The sequence below is a fragment of the Papio anubis genome, chromosome 20 (genome assembly GCF_008728515.1).
Source record: "Papio anubis isolate 15944 chromosome 20, Panubis1.0, whole genome shotgun sequence".
Taxonomy (NCBI): Eukaryota; Metazoa; Chordata; class Mammalia; order Primates; family Cercopithecidae; genus Papio; species Papio anubis.
The window spans coordinates 13521224-13544370 of record NC_044995.1 but is presented as its reverse complement, the minus strand read 5'-3'; the positions used below and the strand labels follow the sequence as shown (position 1 = coordinate 13544370).

The 23147-nt window shown below is 47.4% G+C and overlaps 1 protein-coding gene across 2 annotated transcripts in view; it reads right to left on the bottom strand.

Moving 5' to 3' along the window:
* Positions 1 to 811: 811 nt before the first annotated feature.
* Positions 812 to 23147, bottom strand: part of LYPD5 (LY6/PLAUR domain containing 5) — a 28514-nt gene continuing 6178 nt past the window's right edge. The window contains exons 1-5 of one of the 2 annotated variants that reach the window (XM_021931155.2): positions 16961 to 17115; positions 2927 to 3055; positions 2038 to 2214; positions 1680 to 1826; positions 812 to 1149 (exon numbers count right to left, since the gene is read on the bottom strand). In XM_021931155.2, the coding sequence (XP_021786847.1) occupies positions 914 to 1149; positions 1680 to 1826; positions 2038 to 2214; positions 2927 to 2990 (624 nt within the window). In that variant the 5' untranslated portion in view covers positions 2991 to 3055; positions 16961 to 17115 and the 3' untranslated portion in view covers positions 812 to 913. Of the gene's footprint in view, positions 1150 to 1679; positions 1827 to 2037; positions 2215 to 2926; positions 3056 to 16960; positions 17116 to 23147 lie in introns of those variants that run through there. The other variant, XM_031659410.1, reaches the window with a different exon arrangement.

Genomic DNA, 23147 nt, shown 5'->3' with positions numbered 1-23147 from the left:
CCTCGCTGAACTTTGCCTTTTGTGTTTTTCTGTGAAGTTAATTGGCACTCGTGTTTGGGAGGTGGTGTTGCTTAGCAGTTCATGGGGCTGGGAATCTGGTTCTTGATTCTCTACTCACTAGATACACAAGCTCAACCAAGTGCTTTTGCCTTTCAGTTTGTTGACCTGTGACTTAGAGCTTATGACAGTAGCCCGCTTATACTGGGCCACTGCTGTGTCCCAGTACTAAATGTTAATCTTGTTGAATCCTCACCACAACTACTGTGAAGCAGTTCTTGTCATTATTTATAGAGTTTATGTTCACCTCCACCTTATAGGTGAGAAAATATTGGCACAGAGAGTTCAAGTAACTCGTCCATGGTCTCTGCAGGCTGAATGGTGGAGCTGGGATTTGAACCCATGCAGCTTAGCTCCAGAGCCTGGCTTAAGTAACTTGCTCATGGTCTCTGTGGGCTGAATGGCGGAGCCGGGATGTGAACCCATGCAGCTTACCTCCACAGGCTGGCCTACTAACTGTTAGGGCATACTGCTTATTGGGCCTCTCATGATGACACTAATAAAGACATCATTGTATAGCTCCCTCCTAGAGCTGCGACAAGCTCTGGAGGGAGAGCACAGGAAGCCGTGTTACGGGGTGCCTGGTGCTCAGTAAGTAACAGCTGTGATGAGAATTGCTCTTCATCAGGGCAGGACATGGCTGTTTTGCCCTCCCCTGGGATGCTGGTAACTGTGTCCAGTTTCTTCCAGTCCTGTTGACCAGGTTGGGGGGCACGAGGGAGGGAGAGATGAAAGGCCAGAGGGACAGGAGTGTAATTCTTATTTTAACATCATTTTCCAGTGAGCTATGTGATAGGGGCTGAAGCAGCAAGAAGGAGGTGTGTGAACCCTGTCCCCAGCATCCTGGAGGGGCAGTCTATGAGAGCCCCACCAGCAGGAGGACCGGGAGGAGCAGGGCCAGGACCTGTACTGCTCGGGGAGGAGTGGTGGCCAAAGCACTGTTGAAGGGCTGGATCATGGATTTCCTGTTGCAGAGGTGCCCCTCACAGCAGGAGCCCTGGAGGTCGATGGCTGTCCAGGGGCTGGTGGTGCCCTCAGTGGTGCAGGAGGGCCGGTGGCAGGTTCTGATGTACACAGGGACTGAGAAATTGCCTGGGGGTGGGCGGAGCAGTGAGGAGCCATCAGAACTGAGGGAGACAGCTGCACCTGAACTTCCACCTTGATGGCTAGGGCCATGCCTTGGTCCTCAGACTTGCTTCAGGTTTTCCTCCTAAGACCAGGGCCAGGCCTCCTCCCTCAGACCAGGGCCATGCCTCTTCCCTCAGACCCCAGGGCCATGCCTCCTCCCTCAGACCAGGGTTATGCTTCCTCCCTCAGATCAGGGCATGGCCTTCTCCCTCAGACCAGGGTCATGCCTCCTCCCTCAGATCAGGGTCATGCCTCCTCCCTCAGACCAGGGCCAAACCTTCTCCCTCAGACCAGGGTCATGCCTCCTCCCTCAGACCAGGGCCAAACCTTTTCCCTCAGACCACGGTCATGCCTCCTCCCTCAGACCAGGGCCTTGCCTCCTACCTCAGAGCAGGGCCATGTCTCCCTGTTGGGCCTGTCTGGTGTCACTACCCTCATGGTTGCCCTGCCTCCATATGTCTTGTCCAGGCCCTACCACCCTTTCAGCCCCTCACCGACTGTCATTCTGCCATTGCCCTGGAAGCAGGCCGTCTGGTCCTGGTGACACTGGACCCGTCGGGACTTGCTGATAGCGCAGTCATCCTGATGGACCCCGATACAGGCGTAGCACTCGGCGCCGCTGAGCGTCGGTGGGTCGGGTGCTGGCAAGAGAGGGTAGACACACACTCAGGCAGTGGTACCCTGGCACAGTCGTGCGGGCTGCGCACTGCGCCAGAGCCCGTGCCTTAGCAAGTCTAGGGGGCTGGGATCCTAGCGCGCCAAGAGAAGGCGCTCAGCGGAGGCGACGCCTTCCCCGAGGCTGCCGGTCCTCTCATCGTCCCGCCCGGAGCCCAGCCCCGCTCTCCCGCTCACCTTGGCTCAGGTTGGGGAGGGCGTCATGAGTCATGAGGTGGGCGTTGCACTTGTCAGTTGTGCAGCCGCGCACCACCGAGTAGTCTGGCGGCAGCGCGTCGGGGTTGGATTGCGTCTGGCCGGCAGGCGGCCCGGTCCAGCAGCCCTTCCGCACCAGGGTCACCGGCGCGCGATACCCTGGGGGCGGGATCGGGGCTCGTGCTCTGCTTCCCGAAACCCTTCTCCAGTCTCAGCGTTCTTCCTCCTCCCTCTACCCTTTTGCTTTCAGCTACACCTCCTCCCCTCCCTCCTTCCCTGCTTCCTCTCACCCCCAGACCTTTTCCCCGAGTTCTCTTCCTCCGCTCTTCCTTCCTGTGCTCCTCTCCCACCTTCTCTTCCTTGCTTCCCCATTGTCTCCTCCCCACACTGCTCGTCTCGTCCCTCATCCACTTTTTCTTTTGTGGGGCAGAGGACGGAGTCTCGCTGTGTCGCCAGGCTGGAGTGCAGTGGCGCGATCTCGGCTCACTGCAACCTCTGCCTCCCGGGTTCAAGCGATTCTCATGCCTCAGCCTCCCGAGTAGCTGGGATTTCAGGCGCCCGCCACCACGCCCCGCTAATTTTTTTGTGTTTTTAGTAGAGAGGGGTTTCGTCTTGTTGGCTAGGCTGGTCTCAAACTCCTGACTTCGTGATCCACCAGCTTGCCTCCCAAAGTGCTAGGATTACAGGCCTGAGCCACCGACCCAGCCCTCATCCACCCTTTTCTTTCTCTTTCTCCTCTTCTTCCTCTCCCTCCCCATCTTTCTATCTTTATCTTTTCATCTTCTGCCCAATTCCCCTCCCTTTCTTCTCCCTTCTCCCCCCTTTTTCCTCCCTAATCTCTCATCCCTGTCCCCCTGTTCCCGCTCCTCACCGGTGTCCAGAGACAGGATAGCCTCAAAACACTCGTGAGGACAGGAGATGCTGGGCAGCTTCATGGCCCTGAGGTCAAAGGGGCCAAAGTAGGTGTGCTCAAAACTGTAGCACTGCAGGCCTTGGGACCCTGGGGAGAAGGACATAGCGGAGTCAGTAGGGCCACTGTGAGCCTGTCCCAGGAACTCAGAGCTCCACTCAGCCAATGACAGGCACATGGGCCTGGCCCCTCTGCTCCCAGGGAAGTCGCGCCTTGAGAGACCACGTGCTGCTATTGCAGCTGGTCACAGCTGTGTCTGTCTCATGGCAGAGTAATGACTTCTCTGCAGCTGACAGTCCAGTTTTTTTCCCTCCAGGCCACTCCAGGTCTCCACCCTCCTCCAGGAAGCCCGCTCCCTATCTATGATTTAGAATAGGAAGGAAAAGTGATTCATTCTCACTCTGCCCATCCTTCCCCACACTTAACTCACAATGTGGACAGCACAGTAAGTGACCCCTGACGGGCAACGTGCACTCCAGGACAGGCAGAGTGACGTGTGGTCCTGTAGTGCCCTGCAAACTCACGCATCGGCCCCAGCAACACACAACACTGACATAAACACACAATAACAACATATACACAGGTTCATCCAGGTCTCAAAAATATACACAGAATATCCTGAATGTACCCAGGCAGAGTTTTACATTCCCACATGAAACAAGTATGCCCCTAGACCCTGCAATATAAACCCCCCTAACTAAGGCACAGCACTTCACACATGGAAAATCACACAGACACCAAAGCGTGTGTCTGTGAGGATGCTTGTGCATGTGTGATAATCATATCAACACAGAGAGGGACCAGATGCACGGAAAATCATACCCAGAGAGGTCCCAAATCACAGAAATACTGAGCACACAGACATAGAGATAAATATAGGCCTACAAATCACAGAAATACATAAACACAGACCCAGATACACAAAATTACACATGCATCTCTTTTACAAAGAAAGCAAACTCAGAAACAGACCCACAAAAGCGTTTGCTCAGACTAAGACTTTGAAACCTATACAGAGAAACACACAGAAGCACAGTGACCCACAGGACGTGCTGCACGTGGACACATACAGAAATCAAACTCTCCCATTGAGGAGCAGAAACACACAGATTTAGTTGTGTGCAGGAATAGCCTCCTTTCTACCTTTCTAATTCCCTGTCTTTGTAACCACTTCCATTCTGAAATGAGTATGTTCCTGTCCTAGTCCACAATGGGGTGGAGGTTGCCGGAAGATAAAGCCAGGGTTCCTGCCAGTTCTGGAAAGAGTCCTAAGGGTTCCCTGGAAATACCTTTGAATTGGGGGGTTGGGCAAGGAAGAGAAGAAAGGCTGGGATGGTGGGAAGAGAGACACCAGGAAAAATGACTGATGGGAGAAGAACAAAGGCAGGGAAGAGAAATGAAGATGACATAGTCTCCAGGCTCCCGCCCACCAAGACCCAGGAGTCCAGGCCCCCAGCCCCCTCCTCCCTCAGACTCAGGAGTCCAGGCCCCCAGCCCCCTCCTCCCTCAGACCCAGGAGTCCAGGCCCCCAGCCCCCTCCTCCCTCAGACCCAGGAGTCCAGGCCCCCAGCCCCCTCCTCCCTCAGACCCAGGAGTTCAGGCCCTCAGCCCCCTCCTCCCTCAGGCCCAGGAGTCCAGACCCCCAGCCCCCTCCTCCCTCAGACCCAGAAGTCCAGGCTCCCAGTCCCTCTTCCCTCAGATCCAGGAGTCCAGGCCCCCAGCCCCTTCTCACTACTGGATTCAGAAGTTTGGGTACCTGTCAGGCAGAGTGCAGCCCCAAAGAGGCAGAGCAGAATGACTCTGGGGACCCCCATTGCCTTTGCTGAGCTCCGCCACCTGGGACAGCTCCTCCCGCTGTGATGTGCTGCCTGGCTGGTTCTCCCTCCTGAGTCCTAAGCATCCTGGCCACCCTGCCTGGCCAGTATTTCTCCATCCCACCCTCCCTATGTGGGCGGATCTCTTCCTAGGTAATCGTGATGGAACCAGGGTGATCCTCAGTTGCTGGAGGCCTGTACTTCTGGGTCTGAGGGAGGAGGGAACTAGAAGTCTGGAACCCTTAATTTTGAATGATTGGTGTCTTGCTGGCCTTCTTCCTACACCCCTCCCAACACTCTGCTCTAATCTGAGGGTGGCACATATGGCCTTTTGACTTCCCTTCCCTCCCCCTACCCCAACACACACCACCCACACAGCTTCCAATCCTGGGGCCACTTCTCCACACCCAAAGACACATTCATCATCCCCTCCTCTAAGACTTCTCTCACCCCCAACTCCCCACTCATCCACACATCCTCAGCCTCCAACACCTCCCTGTCTCCCAGCCCTGATCAAACTAGGCTGGGCTAGCGTCTGTCTCCCCTAACAGGCTGTGAACTCTTCGGGGGCCTCCAGGAATGTCTAAGATATTTTTGTATGAGTGAGCGAATGAATCAATGAATGAAGACACAAACAAACAGAAAGGCACCAAGAGACAAGCAGGGAGAGATAGACACAAAAGAGAAACAGAGAGAGAGAGAGAGAGCGCGTGCCTTTGAGGAAGCAATTACACATGAGATGCAGAAAGACAGACAGCCTGGTGTGAACAGATGTGACTGTGTAGTCACACAGACAAACCAGAGGTGAAGAGGGTCACTGCAATAGACATGACATGCCCCCAAGGTGTTTCAGAAACATTTATTAAATGAATGAAATCAGGAAGATGGAGATACAGCAGACAACCAGAGGGACACTGTCCCCCGAGGACACAGACAGACCCATGTGGATGCTCAGACACTCAGCAGATGAGGAGGTCCAGAGGAGGCCCCAGCAGGTAGGTGGTGCTGGAGCAGAGACCCCAGGTTAGCACCTGCTGGTTTGTCTCACTTCTTGCTGCTTGGAGATGCTGCCTACTGGATCGGGCTCATCCACTAGCCACAGAGTGGGTGCAGTCATGTGCGGACACCTAGAATCTCAGACCCACATATGGATGGCAGAGTCCATGTAACGCTGGTGACCAAAAGAGCCTTAATGGTCTCCTCAGATCGACTAAACTTTAGACAGGTTTCTTCCTGACTCTCGGCCCTGGATCACACTTTTTGTAGAGTACTTACTTTAGAAAACTTGTGCAGTCATCCCTCAGTATCTGCAGGGTATTTGTTCCAGAGCTCTTATTGATAACAAAATCCAAGGATGCTCAAGTCCCTGATATAAAATGGTGTAGTATTTTCATACAAGCTACGTGCACCCTCCTGTATACTTGAAATTATCTCTAGATTACTTATAATAGCTAATATAAACAATATGCAAATCGTTGTTATGTCATATTGTTTTCTATTTCTATGGTTTTTTTGTTTTGTTTTTTGGTTTCAAAATATTTTTTATCCAAAGTTGACTGAATCCGTGGAGGTAGAACCTGTGGATGCAAAACCCCATGGACACAGAGGGCCAAATATAATTGCAGATTCTTTCTTTGCTCCCCCCACACCCCACTTTTTTTTTTTTTTGAGACGGACTCTCACTCTGTTGCCCAGGCTAGGCAGTGGCGTGATCTCAGCTCACTGCAAGTTCTGCCTCCCGGGTTCAAGTGATTTTCCTGCCTCAGCCTCCCGAATAGCTGGGATAACAGGCATGTGCCACCATGCCTAGCTAATTTTTGTATTTTTAGTAGATACGGGGTTTCAGCATGTTGACCAGGCTGGTCGCGAACTCCTGACCTCAAGTGATCTGTCCGCCTCAGCCTCCCGGATTGTTGGGATTACAGATGTGAGCCACCGCGCCTGACCTTCTCTGCCCATTTGAAATGCAGGCAAATCTCCTGGTCTCTTGCCAGTGTTACAACCCAGGAATGTCTTTTTCAAGGACCTGGGAATTATCCCTTTGAAATCATCAAGGGAGATAGCACCCCTATCTCCGAGTCTCTGTGCGAGGGTAGGAGCCTCACTTTGATAACTGACAATCAGGAAACCCAGATGGCCCAATCACAGAGAAAAACGTTTTCAGACTCAGGAATAACTCCATGTGATGGACACATCCCATTGACCCACCTCCCCCTATTGTCCTCCAGTACTTTTCCATTAACTTACCTAGGGCTTAAACACCCTAGCATGTTTGTTTCAGTGGAGTCGAGTTCAGTCTCTTTCCCTATTGCTCACCTTGAATAAAATCTCCCTTGCCTGTGTAATTCTTCTTTGACAGCAGCCACTGTGAACACTCACCAGGCTATGTCCTCCCTTACCCTTATCTTGCCAAATCCCTCCTCTTCCCATCAGGCCTCACTTCCCAGAACCTGTTTTGCATCCAAATTATTCTTCCTTCCTGATTCTCCAGTTTCTGCCCCAGGCTCTCAGTGGGGGTCTATCCGGACCAGGGCAAGGTTGTGCTCAGTGTCTCTAGAAAGTGGAGTCTGGCCAGGAAGGAGGATGGGTTTTCTGAAGTCCCCGTGGAAGGTGAAGGCATTGGAGGTCTTCACAGCAGTTTTCAGTTTCAAGGATTGAGGCTTACAGGGTAGGCCAACCAGTCTGGTGAGTGTGTGAGTATGTGAGTGCTGTGTGCACTTTTGATTCTGGTATCCTTTAGGTGCTTTTGGAGACTTTGAAGTGTCAGCTCCCCGTACCTTTGGGAGCATCTGTCTGGCTGTCCTCATCTGCCTGGTGTGTGAGTGTTCACGAGTCTGTTGAATGCCTTAGAATTTTGAATGTCTTAGACTGTTTTCAAGGATCTTCTGTTGCATTCCATCAGTTTCCATGCATGGTTCCATTTCCAATCATGTTTGCAAACATCTTGCCTCTCAAGAATTTTTTTCCATATTTGATTTTCATAAGCAGTTTACTAAATGTGGGTAGCTTCTAGGCTTTGTGGCCCAAATAGTTGAGAAATATTTAGTACTTCTTGCCTTATTTGAAATGATTCCATTAATCAAACAAGTCATAATTGTAATGCGTTTTAAGATATTATTCCCTAAATAACGTGGGTCATCCCTTGCTTCCAATCTTCATGTTCTGCATGAATGTTCTTCCAAACATTATCAGAATTGTGAATTTTCTTTTGGAACTCTAGTCATTACCTTGTCAAAAATTGGATCATTCAGATTGTGTGCCAATATATTCTTTTGTTATTTTGTTATTTTTATTTTTTGAGACCCAGTCTCACTCTGTCACCCAAGCTGGAGTGCAGCGGCACCATCTTGGCTCACTGGAACCTCCGCCTCCCAGGTTCAAGTGATTCTCCTGCCTCAGTCTCCCAAGTAGCTGGGATCACAGGTGCCTGCCACCATGCCTGGCTAATTTTTGTATTTTTAGTAGACACAGGGTTTCACCATGTTGGCCAGGCTGCTCTCGAACTCCTGACCTCAGGTGATCCACCCTCCTCGGCCTCCCAAGGTGTTGGTATTACAGGTGTGAGCCACCACACGCGGCCTCTTTTGTTGTTTTCACATACATTCTTCCTGCAGCATCAATATTTCTTTCTTTCAAATCAGATCTTAATTTTCTTTTACAGTTCAGTAGTATCAGGTGTATTCATGTTGTGCAATCAATATCCAGAACTTTTCATCTTGCAAAACTGAAACTGTTTACCCATCAAACAACTCTCCTTTCTTCTATCCCTCCTCCCCACACTCCCTGGCAAGCACCATTCTACTTTGTTTCTGTGAATTTGACTACTCTTGATCAGGGATCCCCAACCCCCGGGGCCTGGTACCAGTACCTGTTAGGAATGGGGTGCACAGCAAGAGGTGAGCATTGGGCAAGGCAGGGAAAACTCATCTGTACTTACAGCCTCTCCCCATCACTTGTACTACCATCTGAGCTCTGTCTCCTGTCAGATCAGTGACTTAGATTCTCATAGGAGCGTGAACCCTATCGTGAACTGCGCATGCAAGGGGTCTAGGCTGTGCATTCCTTATGAGACTCTAATGCCTGATGATCTGTCACTGTCTCCTACCACCCCTAGATGGGACCATCTACTGACAGGAAAACAAGCTCAGTGGGTCGGCTGTGGTGGCTCACATCTGTAATCCCAGCACTTTGGGAGGCTGAAGCAGGAGGATCACTTGAGGTCGGGAGTTCAAGATCAACCTGGTCAACATGGTAAAACCCCATCTCTACTAAAAATATAAAAATTAGCTGGGCATAGTGGGTGCGCCTGTAATCCTAGCTACTCAGGAAGCTGAGGCAAGAGAATCCTTGAACACAGAAGGCGGAGCTTGTGATGAGCTAAGATCACACCACTGATCTTGTTGCGATACAGCAAGACTCTGTCTCAACAAAACAAAACAAAACAAAACAAACCAAACCCAACAAGCTCAGGGCTCTCACTGATTCTACATTATGGTGACTTGTATGATTATTTCATCATATATTACAATGTAATAATAATATAAATAAAATGCACAATAAATGTAATGCTCCTGAATCATCTGAAACCCTCCCCCACCCCCCCGGTCCATGGAAAAATTGTCTTCCACACAATCGGTCCCTGGTGCCCAAGAGGTCGGGGACCACTGCTCTGGATAACTCATATAAGTGAAGTCATATAGTACTTGTCCTTTAGTAACTGGCTTATTTCATTTAGCATAATGTCCCCAAGGTACAACCATGTTGTATGCAGCATGTGTCAGAATTGCCTTCCTTTTAAAGGCTGAACAATATCCCATTGTGTGGATATACCACATTCTATTTATTCATTCATCCATCCATCAATGGACACTGGGGGTGTTTCGCCTCTGGGCTATTGTGAGTGATGCTGTTATGAATATGGCTGTACAAATATCTGTTTGGGACCCTGCTTTGAATTTTTTTTGGTTATTACATCAAATAATTTTGAATGTTGCACACTCTTATGGAACTGCCCCTCATCTCATTTTCTTTCTTTTCTTCTTTTTTTTTTTTTTTGGCAGAGTTTCACTCGTGTTGCCTAGGCTGGAGTGCAATGGTGCGATCTCAGCTCACTGCAACCTCTGTCTCCCAGGTTCAAGCGATTCTCCTGCCTCAGCCTCCTGAGTAGTAGCTAAATTTATAGGCAACTGGCACCATGCCCAGCTAATTTTTGTATTTTTAGTAGTGACAGGGTTTCACCACGTTGGCCAGGCTGGTCTTGAACTCCTCCTGACTTCAGGTGATCGCCCGCCTCGGCCTCCCAAAGTGTTGGGATTACAGGTGTAAGCCAATGCGCCCGGCCCACCCTCTCATTTTCAAATAATGTATGATAGCTGTGTTCACCTGTGTTGTTGCAGGCTGGGCTCTCCTGGGAGGCAGATTGTGAGGCTGAGATTAGTGTGCAGGACCTTGGGATCAACAGCTGCGAAAAGGAGGCAAAGGAAGCTGGATTTTGAGCAGAGGGCGAGATTGGGTCCTGATTCAGTCAAAACAAGGGTTCAGGGCCGGGAGCGCTGGGGTGGCCTGCCTGCAATCCCAGCACTTTGGGGAGGCCGAGACGGGCTGGATCACGCAGGTCAGACGATCCTGGAAGCACAGTGAACCCCTGTCTCTACTAAAAATACAAAAACTAGCCGGGCGGCGGCGGGCTTCGTGGTCCCAGCTACCGGGAGGCTGAGGCAGGAGATCGGCGGAACCCGGGAGGCGGAGGAGCTTGCAGTGAGCTGAGATCTGGCCACCGCGACTCCAGCCTGGGGCGACAGGAGCCAGACTCTGGGGTCTCAAAAATAAGGGTTCAGTGCACCCCAGGGGGAGGTCTGGTACTGGGCTTGTGGGCTCTGGTCAGCTGAGGCAATGTCCAAGGGGCTGACGTCAGAAGCAGTTGTCAGAGTCCTTCATTCTTGAAGAGATCTTGGTGGCAAATCACAGCATCCACACCACATTCTACTCATTTCTTTGCCTTAGTGTATTTTTCTCCGCCTCTAGTGTATTTTTTCCCACATGTTTGAAATAAAGATTAATTACAGAATCCTTTGAGATTAAACAAAGTTACATGATCTGGTCATTTATTCCTCAGTTGAAAAAATTGATGTGAAACAACTTTTCCGTCTATCGTTACTGTCTTTTGGAAGTTAAATGTTCTTTTTTTTTTGAGACAGAGTCTCCCTCTGTTGCCTAGGCTGGAGTGCAGTGGCGTGATCTTGACTCACCTCTGCCTCCCAGGTTCAAGTGATTCTTACGTTTCAGCCTCCAGACAGGCTGGGATTACAGGTGTCCGCCACCACGCCTGGCTAATTTTTATATTTTTAGTAGAGACGGGGTTTCACCATGTTGGCCAGGCTGGTCTTGAACTCCTGACCCCAACTGATATACTGGCCTCAGCCTCCCAAAGCACTGAGATTGCAGGCATGAGCCACTGTACCCAGCCTAATTCCTCTTATTTAAGGCAAATAATTTTTAAGAGTTTAAATTTAAGGGTTTGATATTTAAATATTCACATTTAAAGAGTTTAATATTTAAATTAGGTGGCTGGGTACCTGGATTGATGAAAAGAACATGTAATTAAAGGGTTCATTTATTCTCCATTTTTCCTGTCTTTCAGTTATTTCTTGAATTTTCTTTTCTTGGCTTACACAAAAGTGGAAGGAGTAAATTCATGGTCTATTCTGCTCAATCATTAACGGATCTGTGCTACATTCTGCCAAAATAGCAGCTGTGGAAATTTTTTCCCTTTGCAACTTTGTTTTTCTCAAAAATTCATTCAATGATCCACTTTGTTTCATAATAGCTTTCCATTTTCTGGTCCTGATTATTTTTCGTCCTTGATAGACATCAAATAAGGTTAATATTTTATCTTAGAATTTTAGCATCTTTCAATACTGTGTAGGTAACAAACCATTAAATTTTCATGAGTTTATTTTTATACTCATGAAATTTCTAAAGCAATAATAAACAACTACTATAATAATATAATTAACAGACTTGCATAATACTCTTTAATTTCAACCCACACACATTCTTTGTGGATGATTAATGGTAACTGGATATTAGTTTGTTGTGTTATTGTTGTTGCTTTGAGTCAGAGTCTCGCCCTGTCACCCAGGCTGGAGTGCAATGGCATGGTCTTGCTCACTGCAACCTCTGTCTCCCGGGTTCAAGTGATTCTCCTGCCTCAGCCTCCCGAGTAGCTGGGATTACAGGCGCCCGTCACCACACCCAGCTAATTTTTGTATTTTTAGTAGAGACGTGGTTTCGCCATGTTGGCAGGCTGGTCTCGAGCTCCTGACCTTGTGATCTGTCCGCCTCAGCCTCCCAAAGTGCTGGGATTACAGGCGTGAGTCACCGCGCCTGGTTGGATATTAGTTATTATACAGTGATTTGTGCCAAGTGAAAGGACTTGTAGATTTATTTATTTATTTATTTATTTAAGACAGAGCTTCGCTCTTGTTGCCTAGGCTGGAGTGCAATGGCGCGATCTCAGCTCACTGCAACCTTCACCTCCCGGGTTCAAGTGATTCTCCTGCCTCAGCCTCTGTAGCTGGGATTACAGTGACTGCCACCACACCCAGCTAATTCACTGGGCTAATGTTTTGTATTTTTAATAGAGACAGGGTTTCACCATGTTGGTCAGGCTGGTTTTGAAGTCCTGACCTCAGGTGATCCACCTGCCTCGGCCTCCCAAAGTTCTGGGATTACAGGCGTGAGCCACCATGCCTGGTCAGGACTTGTAGATTTAAACATAGAATTCAACAATTCCAGTCTGGTAGAGTAAAGAATTAGATGAAAATATGAACTGCAATATGAAATACTAAATACAGACAATGTGCTGGCACCATTAGGGACTTTAAAAAAATGTTCTGCATATCAAGTGGAAGAGCAGCTCATTGTTTAGAAGCACAGGCTATTTTAAATGACATAAAATCAACAGGTCTTTCCATTTCAAAACCAATGTCTCCTTAGTATATGGAAGTAGAATGGTAGCTACCAACCCTTTTGGAACAAGACACTTTACTGCCATCTGCTGGAACATAGTTGCAATAAATTGTAAATCACTTTTGCAGCCGGCAATAGAATACACAATACACAATAATTTTCAAAAAGTTGTTTTCAAAATAGTAAAGATGTCTGTGAAATGAATAGCACCTCCTTAGGTGTAGTGCTCTTGTGCAGTGCCCAACATGAACAACTGCACATGGTGATAGGAACATGGCATCTGCAAATAAAACTACATTTTTCCTTTCCAATCTTTATGCCTTTTTTTTCTTTTTCTTGCCTTATTGTATAGTGAATCCCCGGAGAATTTGAGGGACGATAATAGCTTTGATCTGAAAGATTTGGCGGACGAGACTATGATGACCGAGTATTTGAGGATCCTCTTCCTTCCAGTTTCTGACCTTAGCGAAGCATTATGTCGACGACTCTGAGGACGCCTTCCTTCCACCTATTCTTCCCTTTTCCTTCCTTTTTCCCTCCTCTTCCTCTTTCCTCCTCTTCTCGACTCACCAGTTTTTGTTCTTTTGGCAGAGACAGGGTTTCATATCAGCACAGGCTGGAGTCCCCAACCTCCGATTTCAAGTGATCCACTATTTCCAGCCTTCAGTGCTGGATTACAGACATGAGCCACTGGGCCTGACCTGGATCTTCACTTCTTTATAGAGATGGAGTCTCTCGGCCCGCACGGTGGCTCACGCGATGCAATCCTGCAGCACTTTGGGAGGCTAGGGCAGGTGGATCACCTGGGCGTCAGGAGTTCACACCAGCCTGACCCAACATGGGAGAAACCTCGCCTCTGCTAAAATACAAAATTAGTCTGCACGTGTGGCTTACGCCTGTAATCCTACTCTACTTGGGAGGCTGGAGAGACAGAAGAACTGCTTGAACTCCGAGGCTGGGAGGCTGTAATGAGCCGCAGATCGCGCCACTGCACTCCAGCCTGGGCAACAAGAGTGAAACTCCATCTCAAAACAACAAGCAAACAAGGCCGGCTGGCTCACGCCTGTAATCCCAGCACTTTGGGAGGCCGAGACGGGGCGGATCCAGGCTTCAGGAGGATCGAGACCATCCTAGCTTAACACGGTGAAACGCCTCGCCTCTACTAAAAATACAAAAAATTAGCCCGCGAGTGGCGATGCCTCTGTAGTCCCAGCTACCGGGAGGCTGGAGGCAGGAGAATGATGCAGGAACCTGGGAGGCAGAGCTTGCAGTGAACCGAGATCGCGCCGCAGCACGACTCCAGCCTGGGCGACTGAGCAAGCACCCGCCTCAAAAAAGTTCGGGCTGGGCGGGGTGGCTCACGCCTGTAATCCCAGCACTTTGGGAGGCCGAGATTTGGCTGGATCACAAGGTCAGGAGATCGAGACCATCCTGGCTGGACACGGTGAAACCCCGCCTCTACTAACAGCAGCAAAACCAGCCGGCTAGGCATGGGTTTCAGTCCCAGCTAATCGGGAGGCTGAGGCAGGAGAATGGCGTAGGTCCCAGGAGGCGGAGCTGTAGTGAGCCGAGTGGGCCACTGCACTCCAGCCTGGGCTTACAGAGCAAAGACCTGGCCTCAAAAAAAAAAAAAAAAAAAAAAAAAAAAGTTCATAAAGAATTATTAAATATCCTTTTAATTTTTATTTTATTTACAGCGAACAAGGCTCCTAAATAAAAGGTGAGAGGTGAATATTTTGAATCAACTTGATGTAAGCAATGTTTCACAGATTAACTTTGAAATATAAATGACATGGGGCTGGGTGCCATGGCTCATGCCTGTAATCCCAGCACTTGGGAGGCTGAGGCAGGAGTATTGCTTGAGCCCAGGAGCTTGACGGAAAAAAAAAAAGGATAACATGGAATAATTGAGAAATGTGACATCATGAAAATAAAGGCGGTTTTTCTAAATTTTATTGTAAACAAATTTAAAGGTGTGAAAGTGTTGAAAAATTAGCTCACTGGCTGGGTGCAGTGGCTCATGCCTGTAATCTCAGCACTTTGGAAGGCCAAGGTGGGCAGATCAGTTGAGGTCAGGAGTTCAAGACCAGCCTGGCCAACATGGCAAAACGCTGTCTCAACTAAAAATACAAAAATTAGCCGCATATGGTGGTGGGCGCCTATAATCCCAGCTACCTGGGAGGCAGAGGCAGGAGAATCGCTTGGACCCGGAAGGCAGAGGTTGTAGTGAGCAGAGATCGTGCCACTGCACTCTAGTAGATTGGGTACTCAGTAGTGGCGGTAACTTGATTAGTTTTGGTGAGAGGGAGCCTCTGCGTGGTGCCCTCCCGCAGTAATGAGTTTATGCAAGATCTGGTTGTTAAAGAGTCTGGAACCTCCACCGTCTCTCTCTTGCTCTGTCTTTTGCCATGTGACACACCTGTTCCCCCTTCGTCTTCCACCATGATTGTAAGCTTCCTAAGGCCTCACCAGAAGCAGATGCTGGCGCTATACTTCTTGTACAGTCTGCAAAACTGTGAGCCAAATAACTTTCTTTCCTTATAAATTACCCAGGCTCAGGTATTCCTTTATAGCAATGCAAAATGGACTAACATACAGGCATAGCTTTCATCCTTGCCACCACGGCCGCTCTGTTCATGAGACCATTGAAGCAGCATGGGACTGGCTGAGGAGATGGACAAACTTACTTTCATGGGATGAATCATCACTGTTGTTAAGAGCCTTCTTTGTGGAGGATTATTGTTTTTATTTATTTACTTTTTAAGACACAGTTTCACTCTGTTGCTCAGGCTGGAGTGCAGTGGTGCAATCTTGGCTCACTGCAACCTCCGCCTCCTGGGTTCAAGTGATTCTCTTGTCTCAGTCTCTTGAGTAGCTGGGATTACAGGTGCACACCACCATGCCCGGCTAATTTTTGTATTTTTAGCAGAGATGGGGTTTCACCATGTTGGCCAGGCTGGTCTCGAACTCCTGACCTCAAGTGATTTGCCTGCATCAGCCTCCCAAAGTTCTGGGATTATAGGCATGAGCGACTGTGCCCAGCCAAGGATTATTTTTTGTAGGCATTAGGATGAGACACATACATGTACGCTTTTTGTGTGTACGCCCATCAATTTATCCACATACTTCTTCCTAGACCTACTTGCCCCTGAGCTTCCAGTCTCATTCCTTACAAGATTCTGACCAAATAGAAAGCCATGGGCCATTTCCCACGAGCCCATGTATATCTGCACATTGGGCCACATCTCACTCCAATTTAAGTGCAGGGGCCAGGTGTGGTGGCTCAGCCTGTAATCCCAGCACTTTGTGAGCCTGAGGCAGGAGGATAGCTCGAGCCCAGGAGTTCAAAATCAATCTGGGCAACATAGGGAGACTCCACCTCTACAAAACATTTAAAACAAATTAGCTGGTGTAGTGGTGCACACCTGTAGTCCCAGCTACTGGGGAGACTGAAATGAAAAAATCACTTGAACCCAAGAGACTGAGGCTGCAGTGAGCTATGATCCTACCACTGCACTCCAGCCTGGGTAACAGAGAAAGACCTATCTCTAAGACACACAAACAGATGAAGTGAAGATCTCCAATCACAGCTCTGTACACCAGGATTTACCTTCACCACTGCCTGTAGGACCCACCTCTGAGTAGTGGTCCTATAATACGATAATTCAGGTTCAGCTTCCAAAATATATCAGTCATACTGATCCATCTATGAGCCAGACCTTTTCTTCCTTAATTTTCTACAGTAAAATCTTCATATGATGTCATGAATGTGAATTAAAGGAACAACATAGCTGCAACCAAGGCCAATGACATGAGAGTCTGAGCTGTCTGTGTAACTCTTTTGTGCCATCTAGATCTCTTACAATGAATTACTGCTGTGCCAAAATGACACTGTGATTCAGTGGGTTAGATACCCAACTCGTGACAGGTAGTTTTAGTCATATAGATACTTGATGTCCCGTGGTCAAAATCACAGACTCTATTAGTACTCAGCAGCTGGTTTTCAAATTGAAAGCACTTACATGCTGCATAATAATTGGACTTACTTCAGAACCTTACGGGCTGTAATTTTGCTTTTGTATCTTGCCAGAGACTCCACATAACAGCTCCAACCATCACAGATAGAGCTGACACCATCGAAATTGCTGATTCATGTGGCTCAGGGACAGAGAGATTGCATCACAGGCTTTACCTGCTGTAGAGCTCTCACCTGCTTTGAAACTCAGCAGCCTTCAAGTTTATCTGAAAAATGAGTCAGAACAATATTCCAGGCCAGGCATGATGGCTCACACCTGTAATTCCAGTACTTTGGGAGGCCAAAGTGGGGGGATTGCTTGAAGCCGGAGTTTGAGGTCAGCCTGGGCAATAGAGTGAGAACCTATTTCTAAAAAAAAAAAAGAAAAAGAAAAAGAAAAAGCAGTTTGAGACCAGTGTGGGCAACACAGGGAGACCCCTTCTTCACAAAAAATTTAAAAAATAGCTGGGCACGGTGGCATGTGCCTGTAGTCCCAGTTACTCGGGAGGCTGAGGTGGGAGGATCTACTTGAGCCAGGGAGGTCAAGGTTGCAGTGAGCTGTGATCGTGCCACTGCACTCCAGCCTGGGCAATAGAGCGAGACCCTGTCTAAAATGAAAACAAAACCAAAAACCAGCTATAAAACACACCTAGAACTATTTAAAAAAGAGAAAAAAAGAACACTATTCTGAAGTGTGATTTATATATGAATCATATAAATCTATATATTATACATATGCACACATCTATATACACCCATCTATTATTTTACTTTTAATTTAATTTAATTTAATTGTATTTTATTTTTGAGACAGAGTTTCACTTTGTCACCCAGGCTGGAGTGCAGTGGCGTGATCTCAGCTCACCGCAATCTCTACTTCCTGACTTCAAGCGATTCCCCTGCCTCAGCCTCCTGGGTAGCTGGGACTAAAGGCATGTACCACCATACCTAATTTTTGTATTTTTAGTAGAGAGGGGGTTTCGCCATGTTGGCCAGGCTGGTCTCGAACTCCTAACCTCAAGTGATCCACCTGCCTTGACCTCCCAAACTACTGGGATTCTAGGCGTGAGCCACCACGCCCCACCCTATCTATCGATCGATCAATCGATCTATCTATCTATCTATCATCTATCATTTATCATATATCTATCGCTTTCAAATGTCAAAGAGCCCTACCAAATTATGTGCCTCTCTATCAGTTTAGGAAGTGTGAGTTGTAATAACTTATTCTTTACCTTAAGGGAGATATTATGGCATGTCCCAGATGATTGGACTTCTAAAATCTTCATTGATGTGGTAGGTTAGTGAACTTTCATGAGGTTTATCTCCCTCTTTCTGTCACTCATTTGCATTACTATGGTTTCTACAGTGATTGCCACTTCCTGATCACCAGGTCCAATTAGATGATGTTATTGGTGGAATGAACCAGTGCTATGTTCTTCAGAATGTAAAGATGATCAAGGCCTCTGTGGACTACAACATAATGGAGATTAGGAGGGTTATCAGGAACCTGGGGCAAGATAGTGCTGCAGTCCTTACCATGCACACATGAATGGCTTTTGATTCTCCTAAATGTCAGAGATCAAGTAAAATACATTTGTCAGATCACTAAGCACATACTAAGAACCAAAAACTAGGTTGGTCAACTCCAGTAAAGATGTCACATTTGACACAGCAGCTGAAATTGGAGCTGCTATTTGTTTACATTTAAAGTAGTCACTATAAATTAGCTTTGGCCACATAATCAGTGATATGGTTTGACTGTGTCCCCACTCAAGTCTCATCTTGAATTGTAGCTCCCATAATTCCCACATGTTGTGGGAGGGACCCGGTGGGAGATAACTGAATCATGGGGTGGGGGATTCCCCCATGCTGTTCTCATGATAGTGAATAAGTATCATGAGAGCTGATGGTTTTATAAGGGGAAACCCTTTTTGCTTGGCTATCACTCTGTCTTTGCTGGCCGCCATGTAAGACATCCCTTTGCTCTCTCTTGCTCTTCTGCCATGATTGTGAGGCCTCCCCAGGCATGTGGAACTATGAGTCCATTAAACCTGTCTTTCTTTATCAGTTACCCAGTCTCGGGTATGTCTTTATCAGCGGTGTGAAAAAGAACTAATACAATCAGTAACCCCAAAACTTAGAGGCTTGAAATTACAAATATTATTTCTCACAATTCTGGGGGCTTTATGAGCATTTCTTTTGCTCTGGGCTGGTTTGGCTGCAGCTGGATAGTATAGTCAGGCCTCACTCAAATTTCTAATGGTTGGTTGGTTATTGTCAGGCAGGTGGGTATGAGGATAACTTGGCCTTATGTTTCTCATCATCCCTCAGTCTAGTTCAGGCTTGCTTGAAGTCATGGGAGCTGGGTTCAAAATGCAACAACAAAGCCATTTCCATTCAGTGAGCATTTTTCTTTTTTTTTTTTTTTTTTGAGACGGAGTCTCACTCTGTCACCCAGGCTGGAGTGCAGTGGCCGGATCTCAGCTCACTGCAAGCTCCGCCTCCCGGGTTCAAGTGATTCTCCTGCCTCAGCCTCCCGAGTAGCTGGGACAACAGGCGCCCACCACCTCGCCCGGCTAGTTTTTTGTATTTTTTAGTAGAGACGGGGTTTCACTGTGTTAGCCAGGATGGTCTCGATCTCCTGTCCTTGTGATCCGCCCATCTCGGCCTCCCAAAGTGCTGGGATTACAGGCTTGGGCCACCATGCCCGGCCCAGTGAGCATTTTTCAAACCTCTATACATGTCACATTTACTAATGTCTCCAAGAAAATCAAACGTACATGCCCAGATTCAAGGAGTGGAGAAACTGACTCCACCTTTGAAGGGAAGACCTGCAAAGTCATGTTGCAAAGAATATACACACAGGAATGGGAAGAATTTGTGGATTTTTTTTTTCAATCTACCACATCCACTAGCTTCAGTCATGCAGGTTTTTTGCAGGGGCCAAGTGAAATGAATGGGGATATGATAGGGACAAAGAATCCTGCATCCTCTTACTTTTTGATGATGACGCAATCTCTGTAATTCCTCCCACAACACAGTATTGAGTTTAAAGGGTTTCCATTTGGCCCTTTATACCATAAGGACTCTTTTTTTTTTTTTTTTTGAGACGGAGTCTCACTCTGTCGCCAGGCTGGAGTGCAGTGGCGTGATCTCAGCTCACTGCAATCTCTGCCTCCTGGGTTCAAGCTATTCCCCCGCCTCAGCCTCCCAAGGAGCTTGGATTACAGGTGCGCACCACCACACTTGACTAATTTTTTGTATTTTTAGTAGAGACGAGGTTTCACCTTTTTGGCCAGGATGGTCTCAATCTCCTGGCCACGTGATCCACCCGCCTCGGCCTCCCAAAGTACTGGGATTACAGGCATGAGTCACCGTGCCTGGCCCGTAAAGACTCTTACTTCACAAGTTAGGAAGCCACTATAATAGGTTCTACCAGAAGATGAGCATATCTATCCCAAATATATGTTAAAGGGTAGAGGAAAACAACCAAAGGGTGAGTTCATGGACTCACCGAACTCACTGTGAGATCAGACTTGGGCCAAACGTGGATAAGTAACAAGCTTAAAATCCTATCACAAGGATCTTGAGGGTCTCTCCTGGAAACACTCCTCTTAGCTTACATTCCCTACAGGGAGGACCCTAAGAAGTTTCTGTGCTATTATTTTATCAGCAGGTACAATTCCAGGGAGGCAGAAGCGAGGGAAAAGTATAGTGTGGTAGGGAAGGAGAGAACACTTGTATGAAGGTCTTACTGAGCTGGCCACTGCTTGCTATCACGTGCAATTGATGTTTAATTTTGTATTTTAAGACCATCTAGCTGAGGAGAAGAAGGGAGGTGAATTCATCCACTGGCTCCTATTACCTATTCATGAAAGGTTTGTCCCACAGACTATTAACTCCACTGTACTTCCAGGTCGCGTGTGAATAGTTCAATGGGTTCTGTAACCTCTCACGCATCAGCATCAACAGGAAAGCCCTAGGGCTTCAGACAAGTGGTGTCCATTGCAGGCATGAGGTTAGGCTCTGCTACTGCTTGTGCCCATGAAGAGTTGTTCCAAGTTCACGCAGGGATGTTGCTGTAGCAGTGAGTCAAGAGAAACAAATTTCCAGAGGCCCCAGGCACAGGTGAGGCTGAGAGGATCTGAAGTGACACATACGATGTGTCTGAACTCTTTCCTAATTCAACTCCTGCATGCAATTATCTGAGCCTGGTGATGATTAGAATTTAAATTCTAAACTACTGATGCTGTATCATTAATGACAAATTGTCTATTATTAAAAGTTTCTGTCTCCTCTTGTCAATTCTTTAAGTTACAGCTTTCTAGGAAATTGACCATTTCATCTCTTTTCAGATTTATTCTAATTCAAAAAATATTTTCTATTCTTGTGTAGTCTTTTTCTTTCTTAATATTATTTGTGCCTGTTCTCTTTTTTATTCATCTTTTAAAATAATCTATTTTTTAATGAACTCAGAAGTGGATCACTTCAAATAAGCAGTTGTTGGCATTTAGCCTCTATTGTATCAGTGTTTTCTATTTCTTTAATTTGTGCTTATTGCTGACTTCATCCAACTTTCTTTGTGTTTATTGTTATTCTGTTTTCTAACTTCAAGTTGGACATAGCCTTCCTTCTTTTCATTTTTCCCGTCTTCCTTTTCTTTGAGATGGAGTTTGCTCTGGTTGCCCAGGCTGGAACATAATGGCATGGTCTCAGCTCACTGCAACCTCCACCCCCAGGGTTCAAGCAATTCTCCTGCCTCAGACTCCTGAGTGGTCTAGGGGATTAGTGATTATTAGTTCTAGTGGGTTACAGTGACCGGTAGAACAGGAGGGATTGGCTTCCTTTTTTTGAAGGTGAACCGGATCTTTTCTGTCCTTTTTCTAAGCAGCCTAAATAACACATAACCAATAGGCACAATTTTCGTTGGCCTCTAACTCATGACCCACTAATCCCCTAGACCCCCGTTGGAAAAAAGGAGAACGTGTAACCCTGGAGATCGATGGGTCAGGGTTAACCCCCAAGCTGCCATTTTAGTTCAAGGGGAGGTCCACAGGCGCTCTCCCAAACCAGTGTTTCAAACTTTTTATGATGAGCTGAATCTGCCAGCACCAGAGCTTCCAAAAAAGACAAAGAACTTCTTTCTGCAGTTAGCAGAAAGTGTAGCTCATTTCCTCAATGTTATTTTCTGATATGTATGTGAGGGAACTACTATGGGAGACTGATGACCTTGGGAAGCCTGAGAGTTGGTGCCCACTGATCCAGTTCCTGACACAATTCCAGTTCAGAAGGCCCAAACTAGCAACCTCTGGGTCCTAAAAACTTCAATTATTGGACAATACTGTGTAGCTAGAAAAGGAAAAGACTTCACCATCCCTGTAGGAAAGCTCAGTTGTCTAGGACAGAAGTTGTACAACAGCACAACAAGGACAGTCACTTGGTGGGGTCTAAACCATACTGAAAATAATCCATTTAGTAAATTTTCTTTTTTTTTTTTTTTTTTTTGAGACGGAGTCTCGCTCTGTCGCCCAGGCTGGAGTGCAGTGGCCGGATCTCAGCTCACTGCAAGCTCTGCCTCCCGGGTTCATGCCATTCTCCTGCCTCAGCCTCCCGAGTAGCTGGGACTACAGGCGCCCGCCACCTCGCCCGGCTAGTTTTTTGTATTTTTTAGTGGAGACGGGGTTTCACCATGTTAGCCCATGTTGGGATGGTTTCGATCTCCTGACCTCGTGATCCGCCCGTCTCGGCCTCCCAAAGTGCTGGGATTACAGGCTTGAGCCACCGCGCCCGGCCCATTTAGTAAATTTTCTAAATTACAGACTGCCAAGGCTCATCCAGAATCTCATCGAAACTGGATGGCTCCCGCTGGACTATACTAGATATGTGGGCACACAGCCTATACTCAGTTACCTGATCAATGGGCAGGTAGTTGTGTCATTGGCACCATGAAGCCATCCTTTTTTCTACTGCCCATAAAGACAGGTGAGCTCCTAGGTTTCCCTGTCTATGCCTCCCAGGAAAAGAGAAGCACAGCTATATGAAATTGGAAAGATGATGAGTGGCCCCCTGAGAGGGTCATACAGTACTATGGGCTTGCCACATGGGCACAAGACGGCTCACAGGGATACCAAATCCCCATCCACATGCTCAATTGGATCATACGGTTGCAGGCCGTCTTACAAATAATCACTAATGAAACTCGTAGAGCTTTGACTGTTTTAGTCCGGCAGGAAACCAAATGAGAAATGCCACCTATCAGAATAGACTGGCCTTAGACTATTTGCTGGCAGCTGAAAGAGAAGTCTGTGGAAAATTTAACTTAACCAATTGCTGTCTACAAATAGATGATTAAGGACAGGTGGTCAAAAATATAGTCAGG